At 36.1% G+C, this 23,670-nt stretch overlaps 1 protein-coding gene and 1 pseudogene across 3 annotated transcripts in view; one reads left to right on the top strand and one right to left on the bottom strand.

Moving 5' to 3' along the window:
• The window catches only part of ATAD2 (ATPase family AAA domain containing 2), a 55,982-nt gene extending 38,444 nt beyond the window's left edge, over nt 1-17,538 (bottom strand). Inside the window, exons 1-9 of one of the 3 annotated variants that reach the window (XM_039853857.1) lie at nt 17,093-17,207; nt 9,895-9,955; nt 8,386-8,534; nt 4,599-4,648; nt 2,745-2,910; nt 2,318-2,420; nt 1,978-2,065; nt 940-1,128; nt 252-369 (exon numbers count right to left, since the gene is read on the bottom strand). In XM_039853857.1, coding sequence (XP_039709791.1) covers nt 252-369; nt 940-1,128; nt 1,978-2,065; nt 2,318-2,420; nt 2,745-2,910; nt 4,599-4,648; nt 8,386-8,429 — 758 coding nt within the window. In that variant the 5' untranslated portion in view covers nt 8,430-8,534; nt 9,895-9,955; nt 17,093-17,207. Of the gene's footprint in view, nt 1-251; nt 370-939; nt 1,129-1,977; nt 2,066-2,317; nt 2,421-2,744; nt 2,911-4,598; nt 4,649-8,385; nt 8,535-9,894; nt 9,956-17,092 lie in introns of all 3 variants that reach the window. The other 2 variants (XM_039853858.1, XM_039853856.1) reach the window with 2 other exon arrangements.
• On the top strand, nt 3,212-3,328 carry LOC120595863 (uncharacterized; annotated as a pseudogene).
• Nucleotides 17,539-23,670: the final 6,132 nt, after the last annotated feature.

Raw genomic sequence — 23,670 nt, 5'->3', positions numbered from 1 at the left:
GAAGTGTGGAACAACGGAGTAAACTACCTTACCATGGTAGTTAATAACAATTCCTATTAGTGAAATGGAAGCAAAAGCAAAAACTAGTCAATGGTAGTGGGGGATTAGAGAACTAAAGGCATAGAGTCGACTCTTCCAAATATATGATTCTAGAATTCAATCACGATGCACCCAATCCTAAGACTCTAGAATCCTACCTTAACATGGCCACAATTATGTTGTCATAATCAATCACTATTTCAGAGCCAAACCTGTTCATTCGTTTACAGTAAGGACTTCGTGGTCCTCCAGAAGATAATCGATATCTTGGTCTTGCAGGAGAAGCTGGGCCACTATAAAATATGTTGGGCTTTCTCTGATGACGAGGTTCTGAAAAAAAAAAGAGAGAGAGATGTATGTTTATATGACATATAAACATACACAAATTTTGCTCTTCATATAAATACTTACAAAGGTGCTGTCTCTCGTGAAAATACTAGTACATATCTACTATAGAATATTTTACAGTTCATATTTTAAATCATTTATCTTTGTACGGTTGCTGTTGAAAATATGTATAGCAGACACTAAACAATCAAAACATACACTGCCCATAAATAGTCATTATGATTATACTGATGCATAACAGCTGATTATCAACCTTGCATATAAATGCTCATAAGTTTAGAGGCACAACTTTAACAAATATCAAAAGCAGTTCTATTTATACAAACTGACAAAATAAATTAGGTAGAAAGTTGTGAAATCTAAAATAAAGACAGACATGAAATTTCAAGATAGCCTCATTTGCTTTGGTAAATGCTAAAATTTAACTCTTTGGAAGAACTAGCTTCTTGCACATTTAGGATAGGTTAAGACAACAGCCATGAGTATTACACAAAATAAAGACATGAAAAATATAATTACATCGTCTCCTGGGGAAAAAAAAAACGCCCTTACTTTCCAATGGAGCCTGGTAGTAAACCGTAGCTTTTCTTTGTCTAAGATAATATCGTTTCTGGTTATCTTCTCCATCTTCTTCATCTTCATCATCATCATCTTCATCATCATCATCATCTTCATCTTCACCATCATCTTCATCTTCACCATCATCTTCATCTTCTTGGTCTTCACCCTCTTCAGATGATTCTACAATTAAGAAACATTTACTTGCAGGATACTTACCAAAATGTTAATGAATTTTAACAATTGAGAGAGAAAGAAACAGACTCTCCTTTTAAAATTTACTTCTAGATTGTTCACAGAAAGAATCTGTAATTCTTTTGCAACATTAAATAAAGTTTTTTAAAAATGAGGAAATTATAGAATTAAAAACTAGAGAAAGGGAAAAAAAGGAAGCAGAGAAAGAAGTTTAAAGGCTACTTACTGTCACTAAGTACCAAACTAATTTATGGCATTACAGCTAACTTCATTAATATAGGTGATGATAATATTTACGATATTTAAGCTTCCAAGTTAATGTAACATGTTGACAAATCTGCGTATGTCATCACTTAGCTTTTGCCTTTTAAACTTAAGCTTGACATTCCAACCAGCCCTTCTGGCTGTCATTGAGTTATATGAACACATAACTCAAACAATCTACTTAAGATAATGGAAAACACCAAACATTGAAAATCCATTACAGAAAACTGGCTTCACTCAAGAAAAATTCTAATAATTATAGTAATGAGTCCTAAACAGAATAGCAAAACTTAACTTTAATCACCTTTTAAAATTAAAATAGGCAGAGATACATGTTGTCTGTAGATGTAACAAGCAAACCAGTTTTATTTGCTTTAGAATTGATTTCAAGTACTTTCCCAAACAAAACATGCTATCCTTTTAAGCTCTTCTCTGCCCTCATTTTTCTTTCAAATCATGCCCAACCTTCTGATCTTTCACAAGCTACTATCACACAGCTTCTGAGTAAAAAGGCTATTTCCTACTAAATAAAAGTACTGAAACTCAAACCTAGTAGAACAAGAGAAGACTAACCCACACTGCCTTCTTGATTGTCAGTTGTTTCTTCATCAGTTCTTTGAATATCTTTTTGTTTTCCTCTTGTGTACATGTTAAGATTCCCCTAAAAAATGTTTAAATAAAAGCCATTAATATTTAGTATACTTACTTAAAAAATTCAGTAGGACTTTTCAATCTTGCTCAGAATAAAGATATTTACAGCTTATAAACTCTTACAATTCTAGTAATAATCAGTGACTGATCAAACAAAAGCTGAGTAAAAATCACCTATTTAACCAAAAATGGATTAGTACTAGAGAAAAAAGGTTAAACTGAAGATTATTAAATCATTCCCTTGATAGAAGAATATATTTACTTCTTCTGTTTCATTAAACACTCCCAAGTCTTCCAGCTCTCTCATTCGTCGTCTACGCATCTTCTTCATGTCATCCATTTTTTGAAGTACAGCTTCAGCAGTGCTTAAAAAAAAATTGATATAAATATAAACTAAAACTAAAATAGTACATTTTAAAAACTGAATTTTCTTTCTATTTTATTCTTTGAGTACTAGGATTTTAAATATCTCTATTTCTTGATTTACTTTTTAAAAAGTATTTTTAAATTTTCTTCTAGGAATTTAAATATTTATATAGAATTATTACAAAGTCCTCTAATAATCATTTTCCTTTACGCTTTACACAAACTGAATGTATTAAATAATCGCCTTGTTGAAATTTATGATCCATCTCCAACAAAAAGTTTTTGCCAGTTAAATCATCTTAATCTAAATAAAATTTACTTACTTTGTTATAAGTTTGTCAAATAACACAGACTGGTTCACACTACTGTAACGACTCCTAATTCTACAACTGCGGCGAACTTCAACATCACCATTTTCTTCATGCAAGCGTTCTGTAGTTTGAACAATGTTTCTAGTCCTCAGTGACCGAGTAACTGGAATCACTTTATCTTCATAGACGTGTACATAAAAATAAATAGAAAGATTTGAAATAACAGCATTTATAGAACAATTCTAAAATGAACAATAGCTGTATTTCCACATGATAAAATGATACTATCTTGAACATAAACTTTCTTAAAAATATTAGAAAATAAAAATAAAGTTACAACATACAACACATATGATCCAGCCATCTCATTCTCAAGAGAAAAGATATAATACCAAGACTTGCACATAAACATTCAAAGCAGTTTTATGATAGCCCAAACTTGGAAACAACCCAAACATCCATCGAAAGATGAATAAACAGTCTACGACCATGCCACCCTGAACAAGCCCGATCCTGTCTGATCTCGGAAGCTAAGCAGGGTCAGGCCTGGAGTACTAGGATGGGAGACCACCTAGGAAGACCAGGTTCTACAGGCATAAAAAATAAAAAATAAGGAATGGTAAGCTGACAAGGTCCTTGCAATTTGTGAGGTCAACCAAGGGTTGCCTCGCCTAAAAAGATGAATAAACAAATTGTGAGAAACAACCTAAGTGTCTGTCAATGGATGAATGGATAAAGATGTGGAATACAGTAAGTCCTCACTTAATGCTGTCCATAGGTTCTGTGACTTTAAGTGAAATGACATAATGACAAAAAAGAAACCAGTTTTACCACAGACTAATTGATATAATCAAGAGTGAAGTTTCTACAGCATCTCATCAATGTTATAAGGAAATGTTGAACAAAAGGATGTTATTTGAGTATTTGCTATATACACTCAATGAAATATTATAAGGACATCCTGTTGTTCGTAATAACATGGATGGACTTTGAGGGCATTATGCTAAGTGAAATAAATCAGACAAACAGAAATATTATATGATATCACTTACACATGGAATCTAAAAAGCTGAACTCAGAAACAAACTAGAATGGCGGTTGCCAGGGACTGAGGCGTGAGGGATAAGGGAAGATGTTGGTCAAAGAGTACACATTTCCAGCTATAAGTAAATTCTGGGAATCCACAGCATAGCCATTATTGTTAACAATGCTGTATTACACACTTGCAAGTTGCTTAGATCTTAAAATGTTTTCACCACAAAAAAGAAATTGTAATTATGTGACGAGATGCAGATGTTAAGGCTATGTTAGTAATTATTTTGCAATACATGTGTATGGAATCAACATTCCTTGTACACCTTAAACTTACACAAGGTTATACGTCAATTATATCATAATAAACTGGTGGGGGGGTGGGGAGGTGGTAGCCAACAAATTGTATTATATCCATATAACAGACTACTACTCAACAACAAAAGGCAACAACATAGATTATATTCGAACTAACCGAACTACACAAAAGCCAGACAAAAAAGAATGCATTACTGTATAATTTCACTTATATAAAACTCTAGAAAATGCAAACTAATCGATAGTGACAGAAAGCAGATTGGTGATTGCTCAACAATTTTGAGGGGTGGAGGACGTGAAGGAGTGCTGAGGGAGTCAGAAAGGATAATAAAGGGGCCTGAGGAAATTTTTGGAGGGAGTGATGATTATGGTAATGATTTTACAGCATATACTTATGTCAAAAACCAAACAAATTATACACTTTAAATGTGGGCAGTTTATTGTATATACTTCAATATACCTATAAACAAAATACTACGTTTTTTAAAAATTTGAAATGCCTTTTACAATACTTACCTTCTTTGCACTCTTCTTTTTTTTTATCAGCCTGCTGTCTGGCTAACTGCCTATATGAAAAAATAACATAGTAAATAATTAAAAATAATTGTTAATTTTTATATCCTATGTTTCATAATGCTACAAACTAGTACAAAAAGTGAAATCAGCTTAGAGAGTAAATACTTAAGATACATAAAAACTTAAAAAACATTGAAAACTGTTGCGAAATGCGATGATATATGTATTAACTCTTAGCTAAACAAACTTAATCAAATCATCTTACTTAAAACAAAAAATGGAATCTTTAGCCTAGACAGTCAACAAAAGCAAGACAATGTGTCTTATACCACTGGGGTATAGTGGTCTAACACTCTTGAGGAATTTATAACTATAAACAGAACTAATGTTCTTTAGTGACATGTTAATTTCCTTCTAAGAACATTTGCTAACTATAGTCTTTACATGACATTGCACTATCATTCACATGTAGAAACAGTCCCATTTGTGAATTAGATGTCCCATTCATGAACAGGCAGACAGAATCTACTGAATTGGAAAGAACACTTTCCAAGACTTTAAAAAATGTATCCCAACCTCATCTTTCTTTCCAAAATCCACTGAGCAAACAAAACAGTATGTCTCATTTATTTATTTTTATGGACCCAATTTTCCATACTGAGATAGGCAATATCTATTAACTTACGTAAAAAGCTATTTGCAAATGGGCTGTTGTACATGTGGAATTTCGAATGTGACACTTTAAAATAAATTAAGCCATCTTATCCAGAAGAGTTAATTCACGTATTCTCATGACAATGGAAGTCATCATAATTCCTTACCCTTTCTGGAACACAAGTAAGAACCAAAAACAAAATAAAAATCTCTAAGCAATCCATCTACAGGTCAAGGCCTAGTTTGTTCATAGGCTCATTCTCAAAAAGGAACCTTCCCCTCCATACTATGTAGGTCTACGCTTTTATAAACTAGGCCCCTATTAGACGCTAGGAATGCAATGATTAACAGAGCATTTTTCTTTTCTTTTTGCCTATATGGGAAGGGGAGCACTTGTCTGCTTACAGAGATTGGTAAACTGTTTCTTAAACAGTAAATAGTTTAGACTTGTGTGCCATACAGTCTGTCACAACTACTCACATGACAACTCTCACACTGAGGCAGGAAAGCGGCTACAGACAGAATGAATGGGCATGGCTATATTCCAATGAAACTATTTACAAAAACAGGTGCCTGGACTTTTGTCAACTCCTGAGAACCTGATGAAAGCTATGGATCTTTTCTCCCTAGAAAACCGTGTGCACTCATACAAGTTTAAGCATTACATCAGAGGTTTCACGTGCCCCTGAAAACTATAATTACTGGACCCTACTTAAGAGCTCTTAGGTCAAAAGAAATACAGATCTTGTCCTCAAGGCACAGTTACTCAAATCTTGTGTTATTCTAACAGTTTCAGTCCCCTGGTCTTTGAACCTCAAATAGATTTAAAACAAAGTGAGGAAAAATGTAGAAAGAGATTACTACGGTCAGGCAAACTGGCATAGCACATGGGTCACCCTGATAAGAAACAGGATTAACTATATAAAGCAGAATTCAAAAACACCGGTAGGCCATTTTATAGAATTCTTATACAAGCAAATCCTGATGTTATCATTACGTAAAATAATAGTCAATGGAAACAATTCAAATATCCATAAACTAATGAGTGGATAAACAAGATATGATATATTCATATTACGGAATCTTACTTGGCAATTAAAAAAAATTAAGTGCTGATAGATACTACAACATAGATAAACCCTTCAAAACAATATACAAGTGAAAGCCAGACACAAAAGAGCATATGTCATATGATTCCATTTATATAAAATGTCCAGAATAGGCAAAGTCTTAGAAATAGAAAATATAGATTAGTGGCTCCCAAGGGGCTGGGTTGGGGGATAATGGGCACAGGTTTCTTTCTAGGGTGATGAAGACATTCAGAAATTAGATAGTGGTGATGGCTGCACAATATTGTAAGTATTCTCAAACATTGAACTACACGCTTTAATATTATGTGAATTATATTTCAATAAAGTTGCTATTTAAAAATAAGTAGAGAGAAATTCAATATCTTTTAGAAGAACTCTAGTTTAAAAAACTAAGTCACTTTACATCCAATTTAAAAAGCACTTATTTTAACACATTCTTTTAATACCTTTTGAGTATAAAGCCCAGCATGTCTCACAAATTCGAATAATTTACAGATCTTTTTAAAGGTAAAAACTTTGAGGATTTCCAACATTGAATTGTTTTGACTATGTACAAGCCGAAATAGATATAACTTCTTTTGTTTTATATAAATGAAACAATAAAATCAACCACCAATTGAAATATTAACGTAATAAGGTTTTGTTGAAACAAAAATAGCCATTTGCTGTGTGAATGTGGTACCAACTGCTATTAATTTCTCTTGAGTTTGCTTTGTTACCTATGTTTCTTGCGTATGATGATGACTCATTTCAACCACTTCTCTTTATTCAAAGTATTCCAAACCCTTACTTGAACAGCACATCATGATATCACATCAGGTGGCTTTATCTTGGAAGCAGCTGCACTGTTTATGTATTAAGGTCAGACTCAATTCTTATCTTATGAATCTGAGATAACTAAAGCAATACTACTAGGTTACAATTTAAGTGTAAACACCAAAGTAGGGCATAGCACGGGGATAGCTCAAATTGTATTTCCTAGATTCTAAAAGTTGTACATTTCTCATTCTAACATCTCTGAAATTGGAATGTCTTAATATTGATGACATGTCATGATTTAACCTTCAGGGTTTTTTTCTTAGTCTTATAAAATAATGTGTGTTTCAGCTGCTGTTATCTTGGACTCCCTGAAATACAGGAGTAAATACTTCATAAAAAATAGATGAAGCAAGATGCAAATTAAAAAATATATAAAAGATTAACTGAAAAAAATAGTAACAAAAAAACAAAAGGGTACAACCTCACTTATCTAGAAAAACCACAATACAAAATAAGAAGCAAAATTTTATTTAAGAGTGGGAGAGTTCTAGTCTCCTAAATTATTATGAGTAATTTCTTTATAAGAATTAATGCAAAAGCAATTATTTCGTCAAACAAATTTTAATTGGCATTTCTCCCCACTTATGTTAGGCCCATCAAAGTGCGGGGAAAAATGAAGATTTTGAGCTAATTAAAGTTAGATTTAAATCTGCCCTAAACCAAACAAACTCAAGTTCCATGAACTACCTAATTCACTGAAAGTAATTCCTTGAGTATTAAAATGGGATTCTTGCCACCCATCTCAGGGTTCTTGAGAAATGAAATTTAAGTATGTAAAGAGTATCTAGTAAGACAAGTAAAGAAAACCATGTTCTGCTTCTATGTGAAGACTGCTTTAGAAATACAACACAGGAATTCATAAATGACTCAGAACTGATGAAAAACTTGATAGCAAACAATCAAAAATATAGCTACTATTTTGAATAATGTCTTTGTATAGACTATGAAGAACCACGAATCATAAACAAATCAACCAACCTTGTCAGTTACACTCACACATATCACAAATATCATCTTTGAACATGCAAATAAAAACAAACCTGTGTACACATCAAATTTTCAGTTCAATAATATTCACTTGTGGCAATTTCGTTTCAAATAAATTACATTTTACAACCCTGGCATCTTGATGACCAGTGAAGAATACACTTAAAAATTAAATGCAAATCCTAAATTATTACTTTAAAACTATTTTGAATTAGCATTTGACCATCTTGTATTACCTTGTAAAATGCCTGCCATTAGTATGTTTCTCTGTTATTTCCATATTCTTATCAAAACTAGAATCTGAAGAATTCTGTGCATTTTTTCTCAAAGTCTTTAAGGCACGTTTCCGGTGGTAAGTTTCAACTTCTTTAACTGAAGACCCATCCTTTAAAAAAAATTAAGAAAGCCATTCAAGTTTTTTTTTTAGTCAAAATCCTCAAATTAAACTTCTAAGAGTTTTCTCTGATTACAAGTTTATAACAACTTCTTTTGGTGCAGAATCATCTTGCATCTCCCCAAGAAACTACAACAATTAATATCTAGAAAAAAATAACCATTTTGATAAATATCAGCAAGGTCTATGAAACAACTAATGTAAGACTTATTGAGGTTTACAGTTCTATTTCATAACAATTAGTCTAGAGAGTGAAGTTTTCCACCATGGAAAAGAAGTTGGAATAGTTCCTAACAGTAAGTACTCCGTTATTTTAAGGCTACAGAAATTAGAAAGATATACACCGTTGCAACCACTGGCAACAATCTTAAAATAACTGAACCATCGGAACTATAATTTTGGCTTGGATGACAAAAAGAAGTTATTATCTATTTCACACAGATAATGCAACAATTGAATTCGAAGCCTGTTAAGTATGTTAATCTGTTGTAAAAACCATAGAGCTCTATGTAACATCATTTCTGCACAATAGATTAGAGGCCCTCTAAGTTAGTGGGCTGCTTTATGAGCTACAGAACTGCAGTCATAAACTATTCAAAAGTTCATACACACCTCTGTGAAATTGTATAAAGCTTACTTTTACATTAGAAGGCAAAAGTTTAACAACTCTATAATTCTATGCCTTACTATGAAAATTGATAATTTTAGAAAAACAGGCAGCATTAAAAAAAAAAGAAACGTTAATGTCTCTCCCCCACCCCCAAGGCAGACTTTACCCATTATCTATCTCATTGTGTTTTATCAGGACATTCTGTTATTTATAATTTTGTTTTGGGCAGAATATTTGATTGGTTCACAAAGGGAACAAGGTATGTATACCACAAGAATTTGTGTAAGAATTGGACAAGTACTTCATTAAATATTAAGTGATGTGCATAATTTGCTATCATTTTTATCAGTATATTTATACTCAAGGATGTTTGAAAAAAATACCTACTCTTTTAGGTAGGTATATTAATTTTAAAACACCCACATCTTAGATGGGAATACTGTAACAACATTTTCCAAGGAAAATATTAAGGGAATCTATATTTCCAGATTCTTAACCTCCATATGTACTTTTTCTTAAAACTGATCTGCCTGAGAAGGCACCTTAACTAACACAAAGCATCTTCTTCTTTCATTTACCTTTCTGCCATTTAACAAAAGAAAGCACTCTCTCTTCCTCATTTTGAATCTTACTATTGTGGACTACCTTTAGTAAGGCATTAAAAACCTTACTAAAGCCAAAGAAAGACACTAGTGTAGGTGTTAAGAAATTGAATGACTAAGCTACTCAACAAATCCTTACCTTTGTTAAGCGGTTTCCAATTCTTTGCTTCCAAACAAAACTGAAAGGAGACCTAATTGAGCTAAGAAACCATTAAAAATAAATGTTGGCAAATGATTTTTGGCATATAAGCCAGAAAAACTGAGTGGTATTGCTAACGAAAACTCTTTTTATCACTACCTACTTATTGAGATAAACAATGTTTCTCAATGCTTAAAATTGTAAAAACAATGGAAGTGATAATAAATACTGTCTTCAGCAATAAGATTCATCCACAGATACATGAACTAATTGAGTGGGAAGGGGGACTTCACACATGAAATCCTAATGAAATATTACTTTATATCGTAGAGACCTGTGATCATAGAAAAGTAGAAAAAAATTTCAAATTTTATTTTACAAGCATGAAAGGATAATAAATAATATTAAAGCATAAAAATATATGAAGTTAAAATGCTGTGAGTTAAGTGGACTGGAAATACAAATTAAAGGAGTGAAAAAAAGAATTAAGGTAAAATTTCTAACTGCTAAAAGAGCTTGCTCATGTATTTTTTTTTAATGTTCCAAGAAATATATCAAATAACTATGGTTTTTGGATTCCAGTGACTACTTGTAAAAGTCTGATGTAACAGTTTTATTTTTTAATGTCAACAATAAAAAATGACAGAAATGATCTCCTTTGTTAACTATTTAAACCAATGGGGTGGAGGAATCTTAGATGGCAGCTTAAAAACATAAGAGAATACAGAGCTAAAAGAAATTTAGGATGTCTCAGAAGAAAACAGTGAAATAAGCATTTTTTGGTGACAATATAAAAATATTGCACATTCTCTCTTATATGAGGCTCCTAGAGTCATCGAATTTATAGAGACAGAAAGTAGAACGGTGGTAGCCAGGAGCTGGGAGGAGGGAAAAATGGGGAGTATTTCATGGGTAGAGTTTCAGTTTTGGAAGATGAAAAGATTCTAGAGATGGGTGGTGGTGATCACTGCAGAACGTGAATGTACCTAATACTATAGAGCTGTACACTAAAAAATGGTTAAAATGGTAAATTTTATGTTATCTATATTTTATTACAATAAAAAAGTAAATGTTACCATATTCCTGGAGATGATAAAAAAGGGTTTTTTGTTTGTTTGTTTGTTTTTAAGAGGAGGGGGTGGTAAATACTAGGAAAAAGATTCCTTGAGGAACTTGAAAGATTTCATCTTCTAAGTGGCATAAGTGAATATTTGATTTGCACAGTGAATGTCTTTGTTCATCCTCCTTAAATAAACACTAGGCATCAAGAAAGATCCTCCTTAACAGTGTGGAGAAAAAATTAAGTTTTTTGGGAATCACCTATATAGGTACAAACTGTGGAACTTTAAAATATCAATAACTTTCAAATATACTTCTTATAAAAGACATGCTAAGTGAAATAAGCATTCAGAGATAACCACCTTTTGGTGCACAAATCATTCCTTCCTATGCAAATACAGTCACAGGATTTTTAAATTGGGATAATACTATTTATGTTTTATAACAGTCTTCTAGAAATAAAAACATTTTCCCATGTCATGAAAACATTATTCTAAAAATCTTTCAAAATGAATAGTATTCCAGCCATTACATGAATCTACCTAACAAACTGCTTAATGTATCACACACTTAGGTTATCTAAATTTTTTTTCTGTGCCAAAAATATCTCTAAATCAATTATCGTATGTACATCTGATTTCCTAAGGAAACTAGCACAGTTATTAAATCAAAGTCACATTTTAATATAGCTAAGCAAAATAATTCTCAAGAGGTAAGTAAAATGCCAACTCATAACAGTAATTAACACTGGATGATAGAAATAGGGACTTTCACTTTCTATTTTTCACATTTTTATAACATGTATTACTAGAAAAAAATTTCCTAAGAAGTAAAAACTGAAGAGAAAACATACTTAATCTGAAAACTAAACATGGAGCTGTGTCCTCATTTAGTCTTTGGCCAAAATCTACTTAAAAAATTGAGAGCACAGATAGTTTCTAAAAAGTTTTAGAAGAGGAAAAGTATACTGTTAGATTTTAAGTGTTACAATCTTGCAGAATCAGTAAGTTAGTACAGGGAGCAGGCAACAATAGAATAACAAAAGTTTTCCCCCCAAATAGACAAAATTACATAATAGAAATATTCTAATATGTTGTTTTCCCACAAGACCAAGCTTATTAAAGCTTTAAATTCATAACAAAAAATGCATATAGGGGTCAGCTGGTTAATTCAAGTATCAATTCAACAAATAAGGTTCAAATGGGGTTTTAAAAATCATAGTTATAATACTGGCAAAAGATCTATTCATCTGGACTTGGACTTGCAGCTCTTCGAAAGCTTTAACAGTAGCATATTCTTATGCACAATGGTATGTATACACGTCATACTCAGCACAGTTGTGATATCCCTTCCTCAGCTTCATCCTGAAACAGGTGTGGCCATTTCCTTACCATGCATCTATTCCACAAGCTCCAACAATTTGGTTTCTACCTCTACAGCTTTTTCATTAGAACCAAAACTATCTCCCAATAGCTAAATCCACTGGCCTCTGCTCTACCTCATTGACTTCTATGGAGTTGATTACTCCCTTCTTTAAATGCTTTGATTCTTTGGTTTACATGATACTCAAAACATAGCTATTGCTCCAGATCTTCTTAAATATTTTTGTGTTTTGCTATGTTTTCTATTCACCTTCAAGGATTCTACTATCACCTCTATACATGTGACCACTCCTAAACAACATGTAGTGCTAATCTCTCAAACTCTGGCATCATAGCTCCAATGATGGTCTACTGCTCACCTCTTTAGCTGGAAACAATATGACCTTCCCTCCTGGAGTAACTTTCAGACCCCCTGCAGTATTTTTTGGCATTTTTGTCCCCATTCCTTTTAGTACCATTTTAATTTAGGTTCTAGTTTTCTAAGATACATTGCCTAGGACTGATTCTTGACACATCACTTAAAGCTGTATAATCTTAAGGTCTCTGTGTCTTAGTTTCCATATCTGAGGATAATAAGTTTTTATAGGGCAAATGTGTATGTGTGTATTTGGTATACACATATACCTTGCGTGGCATATAAGTGCTATATAATTAATATTATAATCTTAACTGGTATTCCAAACTTCAGATTTGTTGACTAAAATCCACCTTAAACACTATCTCATTGGATCCCTGTCCTAAAAGTTGCAACTTCTTAAACCTAAAATCAAGGGCCAGTCAAAACAAGTATACTCCCTCTAATGCAGAACATGTCACACAACTCCAGGGAGCAACACTGATGGCTACACATCAAAATTTCCCTATCCATGCTGTGTGATACTTCGCTGAGCTGTACACTTTTCATTTTTCTGTGTTGTGTTATGCTTCAAGTTTTAAAAAATCTCCCATGTATTGTACACATAAGTGTCAAGTTTAGAATATCCCTCCAGACTTTTAAATAAATATATAATTTTTAAAAACAACAAAAATAGTACTTTCTACATACTATAGCATGTTTTATTTTACCTAAAAACATACAGAATAAAAATGTACATAAACACAACACAAAAGTAGTGGACAGTCATCATCAAAAAAACTCCTTACCATTCGTCCTTAAGTGACACTTCAGCATGAGAAATAACACTTAAGTTAATGAATCAAAGAGCCTCAGGCCCATGAAAACACAGAAATAGATAATGGCTAGTTTGACTCTGAAGGAAAAAGAAACCACAGAAGGAGCATCCAAACTCGTAAAGTTGGTAGGATGTAAATAAAAGTTTAAAAAATAAGAAAAACAAATTTAAAACAAAAAAAGAAAATTCAGAGAATCCACACAAGTCAGGGGGGAAAATATCTCTACACTCAGATGAGTGAGACCATATTCAAAATGTAAAAGTAGAATGTGGTTAATAAATGGGTTAACTATAAGCATCTTTAAAACTTGAAGATAAGGTTGGTTTCTGAAATTAGATGAAGAAAAATCCAAGTTAACAAATTAATACGACTAAATTTAACCATCTTTAAAAGTAACCTATCCTAAGAAATGCTCTGTCAACAAGTATGTGGCTGAGGAGAGTAGGAAATCCAATCAGACCCAAATACGATCAGGGTGCCAAGTTTCTGAAATACATAATTGACATAAAAAGCAAGCTCTAATCAAACATATTGAATAAAAAGTCCCCAAATTAGAAAATATTCCAATCACAAAGGTATGGTTCATATGTGGTACCAGTGGGCTCTGTCGACATGAATACATTGCCCCACAGGACAATCCATTTCTTTTGATCAAATCCCATGCTCGCTAAGTAACCCTCTGATTATAATCTGGTCTAGAGAATTTACAGAAGAGAGGAAAACTATGTCTTAAAAAGGTATAATCTCTACTGGAAATCCAGGCCTGGAAAAATTATCCTTCCACTCTACAAATCCAGCTGAGTGCTAACTGCTCCATCACATGCCACTGATACGGCATTTATGACAAGGAGTCTCTGTGTGTATAGTCCGTCTCCTTTGCTAAACTAAGTTCCATTAGCGCAAAGACAATCGACAACACATACTGTGTACCTACTACACCACAGGTTCTTTTCTTGGTACTGGGAATGCATTGCTGAACAAAAGGTCAAAATCCAAATCCCTATGGAGTTAAATTCTGATTTGGGGAGAGACAAAAGTATTTAAAAAGTAGGAAATTATAGAATATGTTAGAAGCTGATAAGTACTGAGGGAACAGAAAGCAGAATAAAGGGGCATGTCAATGAATGGTTTGCAATTTTAAATAGAGTGGTAAGGGGTAAGCATCACTGAAAAGGTGAAATTTTACCAAAGACTTAAAAAGACACATTCTCAGGTTCTCCTAGGTAGAACTCAAGTTCTATCACTTACTAAAAAGACAAATTTGCGTAAACTAAGTCTCTACGCCTCAGTTCTCTCACCTGCAAAGATAAATCATACCTACTTCCTAGTTATGAGTACTGAGTTAATATTTGTAAAAATCTTGGAACACATTAAGCACTGAGTTCTGATTTCTTTTTTAATTAAAAAAAAATGTAAAAGTAAAGGAACAGGTCATATAGATATCCAGGAGAAGGGTATTCCCAACAGAGGATAGAGCAAGTCAAAGTCCTTGGTATTCAAGGAGCTCCTAGGCCAGTGTGGCTGGAAGACTGGGTTTTGTAAAAGGGGAAATGGAAGAGCATTCCATCATAAAAAGAAGGGGGCAAGGAGGCGCAGGGTTGCTACCAAACTTTCAAACTTTTTACTCTTCAATAGAGATTTTTGAGCAGAGGAGTGCTCAACTGTTGACCTTGAAAAAGATCATCCGGTAAGTTATATTGAGAACTGTTCAGAGGGGGTTATTATACAAAAGGATGGAAAACAGGGAGGCCAGTCAAGAATCTATTTTAATAATTCAGACAAGAATGGCTTGAACCAGCATGGCAACAACAGAGGAGCTGAGAAGTGGTCAGACAGTGAACATATTTTGAAAGCATGAGCCAACAGAAATTGCTAATATGAAATGGAGAGGAGTAGAGGATGACTCTAAGGTTTTTGGCCTAAGGAATTGGAAAGACAGAGTGGCCATTAAGATTGCGGTCGTAAGAGCTGACACCGACTGAGTCCTAACTACAGTATGTGCCAAGTGTCCTTACATGCATGATCACATTTAATTCTCATTACCCATGTGGTGACTATCATCCTTTTAACAAATGTAGAAACCTGCTGATTACTGGTAAGCTAAGATTCAAAACTAACAGTTGTTTTAAGCACCTATATTAGTTAACCAGTGTGTAATACATCATTACAGTCACAGGATCTAGCACCATCCTGAAGATACTAAACATTCAATAAATTTTCTGAAATGATTTGCTTTTCTGAACATAGGTTAAATAAATCAAGTGACCCTAGTTCAGCGCACAAGTATCTGGCCTCCCCAGATCTCTATCAACTTCTGCACATGATTGAGAAACATCCTCAAAGTCAGGAAATCGTTTTTACAATTCAGAATCACAATTTCAGAGACTGAACGACACTTCCACTGCCCTCAGCAGAGAAGCAACTAGTATGGGAGATCTACAAAAGAAACCTATAACTTATTTCATACAAGATCACTCTCTTAGAACTAAGTCTTGTCACTCTCTCCCGCCACACATACCTCCCCTTGGCCTTTCATTGGGACGTCCCAATTCCTAACACTTTCTGGTCCTATTTTTTCTTCTCCGGTGCCTACCCTCCCTCCAACAGAACTAGACAACTTCCTACTGCCTCAGATTTTACTAGTGTTGCTTTCTCAATTTTTCCAGCCTTTTTAGTGCTGTCCCCTCCACCTGTGCCTCTTCCAACAGCTGGGGTTGAGAGGTAGAGGTACTGTTTCTCTCAAAGGAGGAGCAATTCTTTCAACGGGGCTTTACTGCTCCACCCCCCCGGAAACTTCCGCTATAGACACTGTTTATAACTGCAGCATGATATAATAAAAAGGAAAAGGTTTTGGAGACAGAGAATCCAAGTTCCCATTTGAGATCTACCACTTACTGGTTACCTTCTTGAGTCCGTTTCTTCAACTGTAATGTAAATATTATAACTACCCACTCTCATGAAGCTGTTATGAGGCTTGAGTGAAAAGGGTGTACATGAAGTGTTGGTCGCCATCCCTCCACATTATGCAACCTGGTATTTATTCACTGCACTCTTGTCACTGAAGGGTTTCCTGACCTCCATTTACGATCTTGTCTCCAGATCGTAAATGGAGGTCAGGAAACCCAAATTAGAATCTTTCTATCTCTGTGGTCCCCAAAACCTTTACTATGCATAGTCAGCAGTCAGTAAATGTGCACTGCATTCGAATGATGCGAACCTAGGGCGGGAAGCTGGGCGATGGGTTAGGGAAGTATGTGAGGTGGGGGGTGGGGCTGCCCCTCCCAAACCAAGGCTCGCCCCTCAACTGCACTTCAGCTCCAGAGGACTTCGGCTTCCTCTTGTGTGAAAGTAGGTAGTAATGGCTCAGCCCTCTTCCAGTCAGTGCGATCTCTTCACCCGACCCACACCCCTTCGGGCTCCGATCTTAAGGAGCCTTCCATTTTACTCGTCCTCCACAATACTCCCAACCGCTCCCCCAACTGTCACCCCGACCGCGCAGCCCACCCCCAGGCCCCACCCGGGCAAAGGGCCGCGAGCAGTCCCTCAGGCCCGGCCCTAGGGGCCCGCCCCAGGCCGGTACTCACGCCCGCGGCGGCCGCAGTGACGGCGGACTGCTCAGCGGCGCGGGCCGAGCGGAGCCGCCTCCGGCCGATCTGCTCTAAGCTGAGGAACTCGTTGGACAGGTCCAGGGAGCTCGTGGCCGAGGCTGCGGAGTGGCTGTGCAGCTCCAGGCTGCTGCGGAGAACCACCATCTTCCCCTGCTCCGGGCCCCCGCGTCCGCGGCGGGAGACGGGGCCAGTGCCGCGCTGCAAACGCTCAGGTTCTTCCACGCTCCGAATTCTGGCGCCACAAGCCCCGCGCTAGCGGACTCGGCGCGCGCGCCCGGAATCCCTCCGCTGCAAGTCCCGCCCACGCCGTCAGCCTACAACGGCGGGCTCGAAACCTGCCTCCTAGCTGTAGAGCGAAGGAGCGCGGGCCGAAGGCGAGGAGAACCTGCACCCGCAGTGTCGAGGACCGAAGCGATCAGAGGCGCGAGGACGCTGACTTATATTCTCATCTAGTTCCGGCTCGCTGAGCTCGGCGGAGGGAGATGGCGGGTAGCGGCACAAAGTCCCGTTTGGAATTTTGGCGCGTGGATGTCAGAGGGGGAAGGGAGGCTCCCGCCAGCTCTGATTGGCTGGCGGGGCCTTGGCGGCTCCTCCCCGCCCCTCCCGACACCTGCCTTCGGCTTCCCCCGGTGCAAGATTCAAATGCAAAAATGCCAAGTCCTTGACTGGAGGGCTAATAAGCAATTGGCCTTTGTCGAGTTTTGACTTTAATCCTTAAGAGGCTTTTAGTGATAGCTTAACCAAAACAAGTTCAAAAGAAAACAGAAGGGGAGTTAAAAGTGAGTCGATAGAGTACTGTAAGGGCGCAGGTTCTGTACCCAACACTGCCAAAAGTCCCATGTATACGATCTTGAGCCAATTATTCACCTAGCTAGGTTTTAATTTCTTCATCTTTAAGTTAACTATAATAATAATAACTAAAGTTCTAATATACCTTAGAACCGCGTCTGCACTTAAGAATATTTGCTACTATCAGAATTACAGAAAATGGCTTCTCTAAGATTACAGCAGTTACTTGACTACTTTGAAACAGATAACATGCTGAATGATCAGAATGCGAGAGTCCTAGTGAAACAGAAACAAAACCTATTTATTGATTCGGATAACTACATTTCCTTAATTTGACGGTTATTAAATATTTATTGAGCATCTATTATGTACCAGGCCCTAGACTAAGCACTGGGAATGAAGTAATGAACGAAAAGCAAAAATGCTCTCATAGAACTTAAATTCTGGTGGAAAGAGAAAGACAAACTAAATGTTAGTTAAAAGATGGTAAGTCTACAGAGAAATATAAAGTAGAGAAGAAGGGAAGTGTGCAGTTTTACACAGTAATTAGGGAAGGTCTCGCTCAGAAGTATAAGCAAAGATCTAAAAGAGGTTAGGTATATCTGGGAGAAGAGATCTGCAAGCAGAGAAAAGGACAGTGAGGATGATAAAATCAAAAAGCCGCTAGCAGCAGATCCTGCAGGGCTACTGGCCTCAGCTGTAAGGTTATTTTATTTTTTTACTTTTTATTATAAGTGAGATGAAAAGACGCATCACAGGATTTCGAACAGAGGAGTGACTTATTCTGACTTTTTGAAAGAATCCAACTGGCTGCTGAATGGAGAATGCACTATTTGGGACATACTTATACTAAAAAAATATTCGTTGTTTTATTTTTATGGGGTGTCCTGTATTTTATTTGCTATATCTGGCACTAGTTAGGAGGTCACTATAGTTATTTGGTCAAGAGATGACAGTGACACACACCAGTGTGAGAGCATGGAGGTAATGAGAAATGGTCAAATTATGGTTATATTTGGAAGAAAGAGCCAACTGAATTTGCCTATTAATTGGATTTAGGCATCAGAGAAAGGAGTCAGGGATGACTCCAACGTTTTTTTTTCTTTGAGCTAATGGAAAGAGGAAGCTGCACTTAGATGAGGAAGGCTATGGCTAAAGCAAGTTTGGAGGGAATAGCAGAAATTCCTTTCAATGTACATTTAAGATACAGAAGTTATTACATATTCTGCATTTTATATTGTGCCTTTTAAAAAGTTTTCAAAAATGTGTGCATCATATTTACCACAGCATTATTTACAATGTCAAAAAACTGAAAACTTAAATGTCCTTCAGTGGGGTCTCTCTTAAGAATGCTATATAGTCAAAATGCTGTATAGTTAAAAATTATGATGTAACTGTGTTAATTTAATTATGTGTCATATGGTTCCATTTTTGTTTTTAAAAAAATGTTAGCGTATACTTGTGTTGGATAAAGTCTTGAAGAAACTACAACAAATGTGAATGGTTAATTTTTGAGTGGTAATATTATGGTTGTTGTGTAGTTTTTTTGTACTTTTCTCAATTTTTCCGATTTTTTGGCATTAAATATGTATTAATTTTACAATAGAAAAAGCTTTAAAATGATCATTTACCCAATATAAATGCAAGAGGAAAGAACAATATTTAAAGTAGCATAGTGTACACTTTTGATATGTTCACTTTCCTTTATGCATATTATACCTCAACAAAAATGTATAAAAAGAACTACTCAAAATACATATGCGTTTGTGATTGTTAGATATCACCAAATTGATTTCCACAGAAATTATAGCAGTCGTTTAGTTCTTTTAAAATAAGCAAAGAAATAGAGATTTCAGAGCACCAACAGATAGAGCCAGCCAAAGAGTTTTCACTGTTCCTTTATTCTCTCTCCCACAATATTTAGAATTACCATACCTGTTTCAGCCTTTGGTTGGTGTAGCGGGTTGATTCGTGTACTCCAAAAGTACATGTCCAAGTTCTAAACTCTGGTACCTGTAAATTGGCCTTGTTGAGAAAAAAGAGGCTTTGCAAATGTAATTAAGGATCTAGAGATGAGATCATTGTGGATTTATAGTGGACTGGTGTCATAGGAGAAAAGAGAAGGAGATTTGACACACAGAGGAGACGGTGATGTGAAGATGAAGGCAGAAATCGGAGTGATGCATCGATAAGCCCAGAACACCAACGATTGCCAGCAAACCACCAGAAGCCAGGAGGAGGTATGGAACAGATTCTCCCTCACAGCCTCCAGAAGGAGCCATCCCTGTTGACACCTTGATTCCAGACTTCTGGCCTCCTGAACTGTGATAGAATAATTTTTTAAAGCCACCTATTGGTGTTAATTTGTTATAGCAGCCTTAGGAATCTTACGGAGTTGTTTGGAATTGGCCTTTGGGAGGTGATACTTCTTCCCTTTTCCAAAGTCTTAGCTTTTGTAGATTGGAGTGACTTGATTTAAGAAAAGAAGGGGCAGAAGAAACTGAGGGCCTTTCCCCAAACTCCTGACTGCTTAAAGAGGGTCAAGTGTTTTTTACCCCAAATGCGACAGAAAAGAGGGCTGAGGTAAGAGCTAATCATAATTCCATTACGTCATTTGAGATGAGGTCATAGATAGGTCCCTTTCTACCTTCTTACTCTAACAAAGTTAGAAAGTAAAAATCAGTTTCTACAGGGATGTCTTTCAGGAATGTTATAAATCTGTTACTTAAATTTGATACCTAATCTCATTGATTTTCCACAAAAGAGAGAAAACTATTAATCACTTGGAGGTGGGGGATGATCAGAGTTGACATTTGCCATTTTTTAGCTATTCAGAATTTCAATAGACACCTCTCCTATCCGAAAGATTTTCTCTTTGTGTGGGTTTGGGTTAGGCAGGGCCCTGCCTCCTTCAATACAAAGCCTATGGGGACAGCTACTTCATTTTCCTGTTAAGCTGGCAACTAGGACTCAAGCATGTGACCTTAGTTCACAGTCCGTGGGCTGTTCCCACTTCAGATATTCATTGCCTCTTGAAGGAGTGACCCAAAGATGCAGGGGCAGAGATTATTCACGGTGGCAGTAGCAGAGGGTACAGAGGCAGGATCGTTGATGGTAGCATCCTAACTAGTGGATTCTTGGGTTCTTGGAGCATTATATCAGTGTAACCTGGCTGTGCTTCCCTTAAGTCCCACCCAACCTCCCTCCTCCCCCTCCTTCCAGCAACGTGATTTCCTGTTTAAGTTAGCCAGAGATGGTTTCTGTTGTTTGCAACCAAGAACTCTGACTGGTATAGAGGCTTCGAGTCAGAAAGAGGAATTTTACCAGTGGTTTTCTAGAATGGACACTGACAAAAGGAACGTTGAGAGGCCATGTGAAACAGACACCCCTTTAAAATCTGGGGGATGGAGGATCAGGAGAGAGGGTCTGTGGGCACAGAAAATGAGCTGGGAAGATATGTCATGATTTTATGATGCGCTTTCCAGACTTTCCCTCTTTATCAGCATCCCCTAATAACACAGGCATGGGCTGGTCCATGCAGAGGGCCCTGGGAATACTGCCTCTCTTCTACCCCGTTCTAAGTAAGATAAGTAATAACAGTATTGTGCTCCCTCAGAGGTCCCATAGTACATTGCTGCCTTATCACTTACTGCTTTCTACTGAAATTATCCCTTTTAGTGCAAGAAAGTAGTAACAGATATATGCAAATTAAACTAACAATGGGACTGGCAGTTTTTTGGCCTGTATTTTTTTAAAATAACAATGTGATACTGATATGGGTCCATTTCTTAAAAGCAATATAGCAACATGTATCAAGAGACCTGGAAAATATTTAAAACTGTTGGCCCAGGAATTCCTCCTCTAGCACTCCATCCTAACAGAATAATCAGAGTCACAGATCAAGATTTATGTATAAAGATGTTGATTGCTGCTTTATTTATAATAGAATGACTTGAAAACAAACTAATATACAATAGTAGGGGAAAAGTTAAGTGAGCAATAGTCTGTTCATGCAGCTTTTTATATTAATTTGATAATTTGATAGAAGAAAATTTTTTTATTTTTAAAAATTTGTTGTTAAAAATACACGAAAAAAATTCAAGTAGTACAGAAATGTAAAAAATAAAGGTACGAGTTGCTCTGTGTGATTGCTATGAGGAAAAAGAGGTTTTCTCTTTCCACTGGGGTTACCAAGCCTGGAAAATATGAATATTGGGCTGCCAGCGGCCATCCTCCACACAGCAAGAAGTGAGGTCACCTGAGAACGAAGCCAAGCACTGAGCAGCAGACTGAAACAGGAAGAAAAGAAGGCCTGGGAGATGAGTTCTGCTTCTGATTCCATGAGACCTTGCTTTCTGCAGCTCATCCTCCAACTGTGAGAGACACTTCAGTTGTCCTTCCTGTTAAACGAGCTAATAAATAGCCTTTCTGCCCGGACTTTGAACGAGTAACGAGTCATGACTAATAAAACTGGGCCAGCTGCTTTGTTGGAATCAAATTTTATTGTTTGTGCTATTATCTTATTCTAACGATCAATTAATTCTTCTAACAACTTGATATGAGGCCCATTTGGCATAAAATGGGCTTTGGTAAACCACTGAAGTCCCCTAAGTAATCATCTTTCTTCATGGTCACAAACCATCCTGGGAATAGGTATCAAGTTCACCAGGGTATATAATGTCCGGAACACATATGCTTTCCTTTTATGAAACTCAAGATAGCAAGTATTCATATTTAGTCTTATGTAATCTCCTGCAACATATTTTCTCAAAGATCTATTAGAAAGGCTTTGGGGTCATAATGTCAAGCACTTTCAGTATGTTGGCATATATTTATTTGGATCTGAATATTTGTAACCCATTTAAAGTGATTTGGTGCTTTTTATCACTGAACTTATCTTGATTTTAATTTCCTCTTAAGGCTATTTTCCTTATACTTTACAGCTTGAGAATCATCTTCTTTGATAGAACGAAATAGCCATTGGCTATTTGTTTTCTTTCAGTTGTCTTATCACATCACATCATGTGGTCCCAAGCAACTGGATTACCTCTTCCTTTTTCTTCTAGCTCTTAATATTGAGCATTACGAATATCCCCTCCCCCAATAAAAATAAAACCTCTTTTTGTTATTAAACCTATGTATTATGTACCGAAGGCTTCCTGAATCTCCCCTTTCACATTTGTGGCCCTTTTTTATACTTTCCTTTATGTGTCCCTCCTCCAAAGCCCTGCCTTTTAACATCTTGATTTTATTGGATATTGGCTTCTTTGAATGAATCTCTTATTTCTTCCTCATCCAGATCATTGCAGTCTGTAGGTCAGGATCTGGTTCTAAGCACTTCCTACACTTGAGACCATATTCTTTTTTGGTCTCTACCATGAAATCATATGAATTTTTAAAATATTATCTATTTTTTCAATTTAAAAAGTAATTCCTTCTTATAAGGGAAAGTTTAAAGCATAAAGAAGCCCATTATGGCAGAGAGTGCTGGTTCTCTTCTTCCTCTTCTCTATTGTTTGCCCAGCAACTCCAGATCACCTCCAGCCTGGGTAAACCAGTGAACTCTGCTATCTGGTAACCAACCCACATCATCTCCAATGAGGTCCAAATCCCTTTCATATTTTTCCTTCTTGGGTATCCTTCCTCAGCCCATGTAGTTTCTTTACATCTTATAGTTACATTTTTATCTCAGTTAATTCTTGACATTTAACTTCCCTTAAGCAAGGTAGAGAAGTGGGCAGAAGGGCACTATCATCAACCAGTGG

Source organism: Pteropus medius, unplaced genomic scaffold, assembly GCF_902729225.1.
Source record: "Pteropus medius unplaced genomic scaffold, Ma_sr-lr_union100, whole genome shotgun sequence".
NCBI classification, from domain to species: Eukaryota; Metazoa; Chordata; class Mammalia; order Chiroptera; family Pteropodidae; genus Pteropus; species Pteropus medius.
The sequence above is the reverse complement of the archived record's forward strand: the minus strand, read 5'-3'. Positions and strand labels throughout refer to the sequence as shown.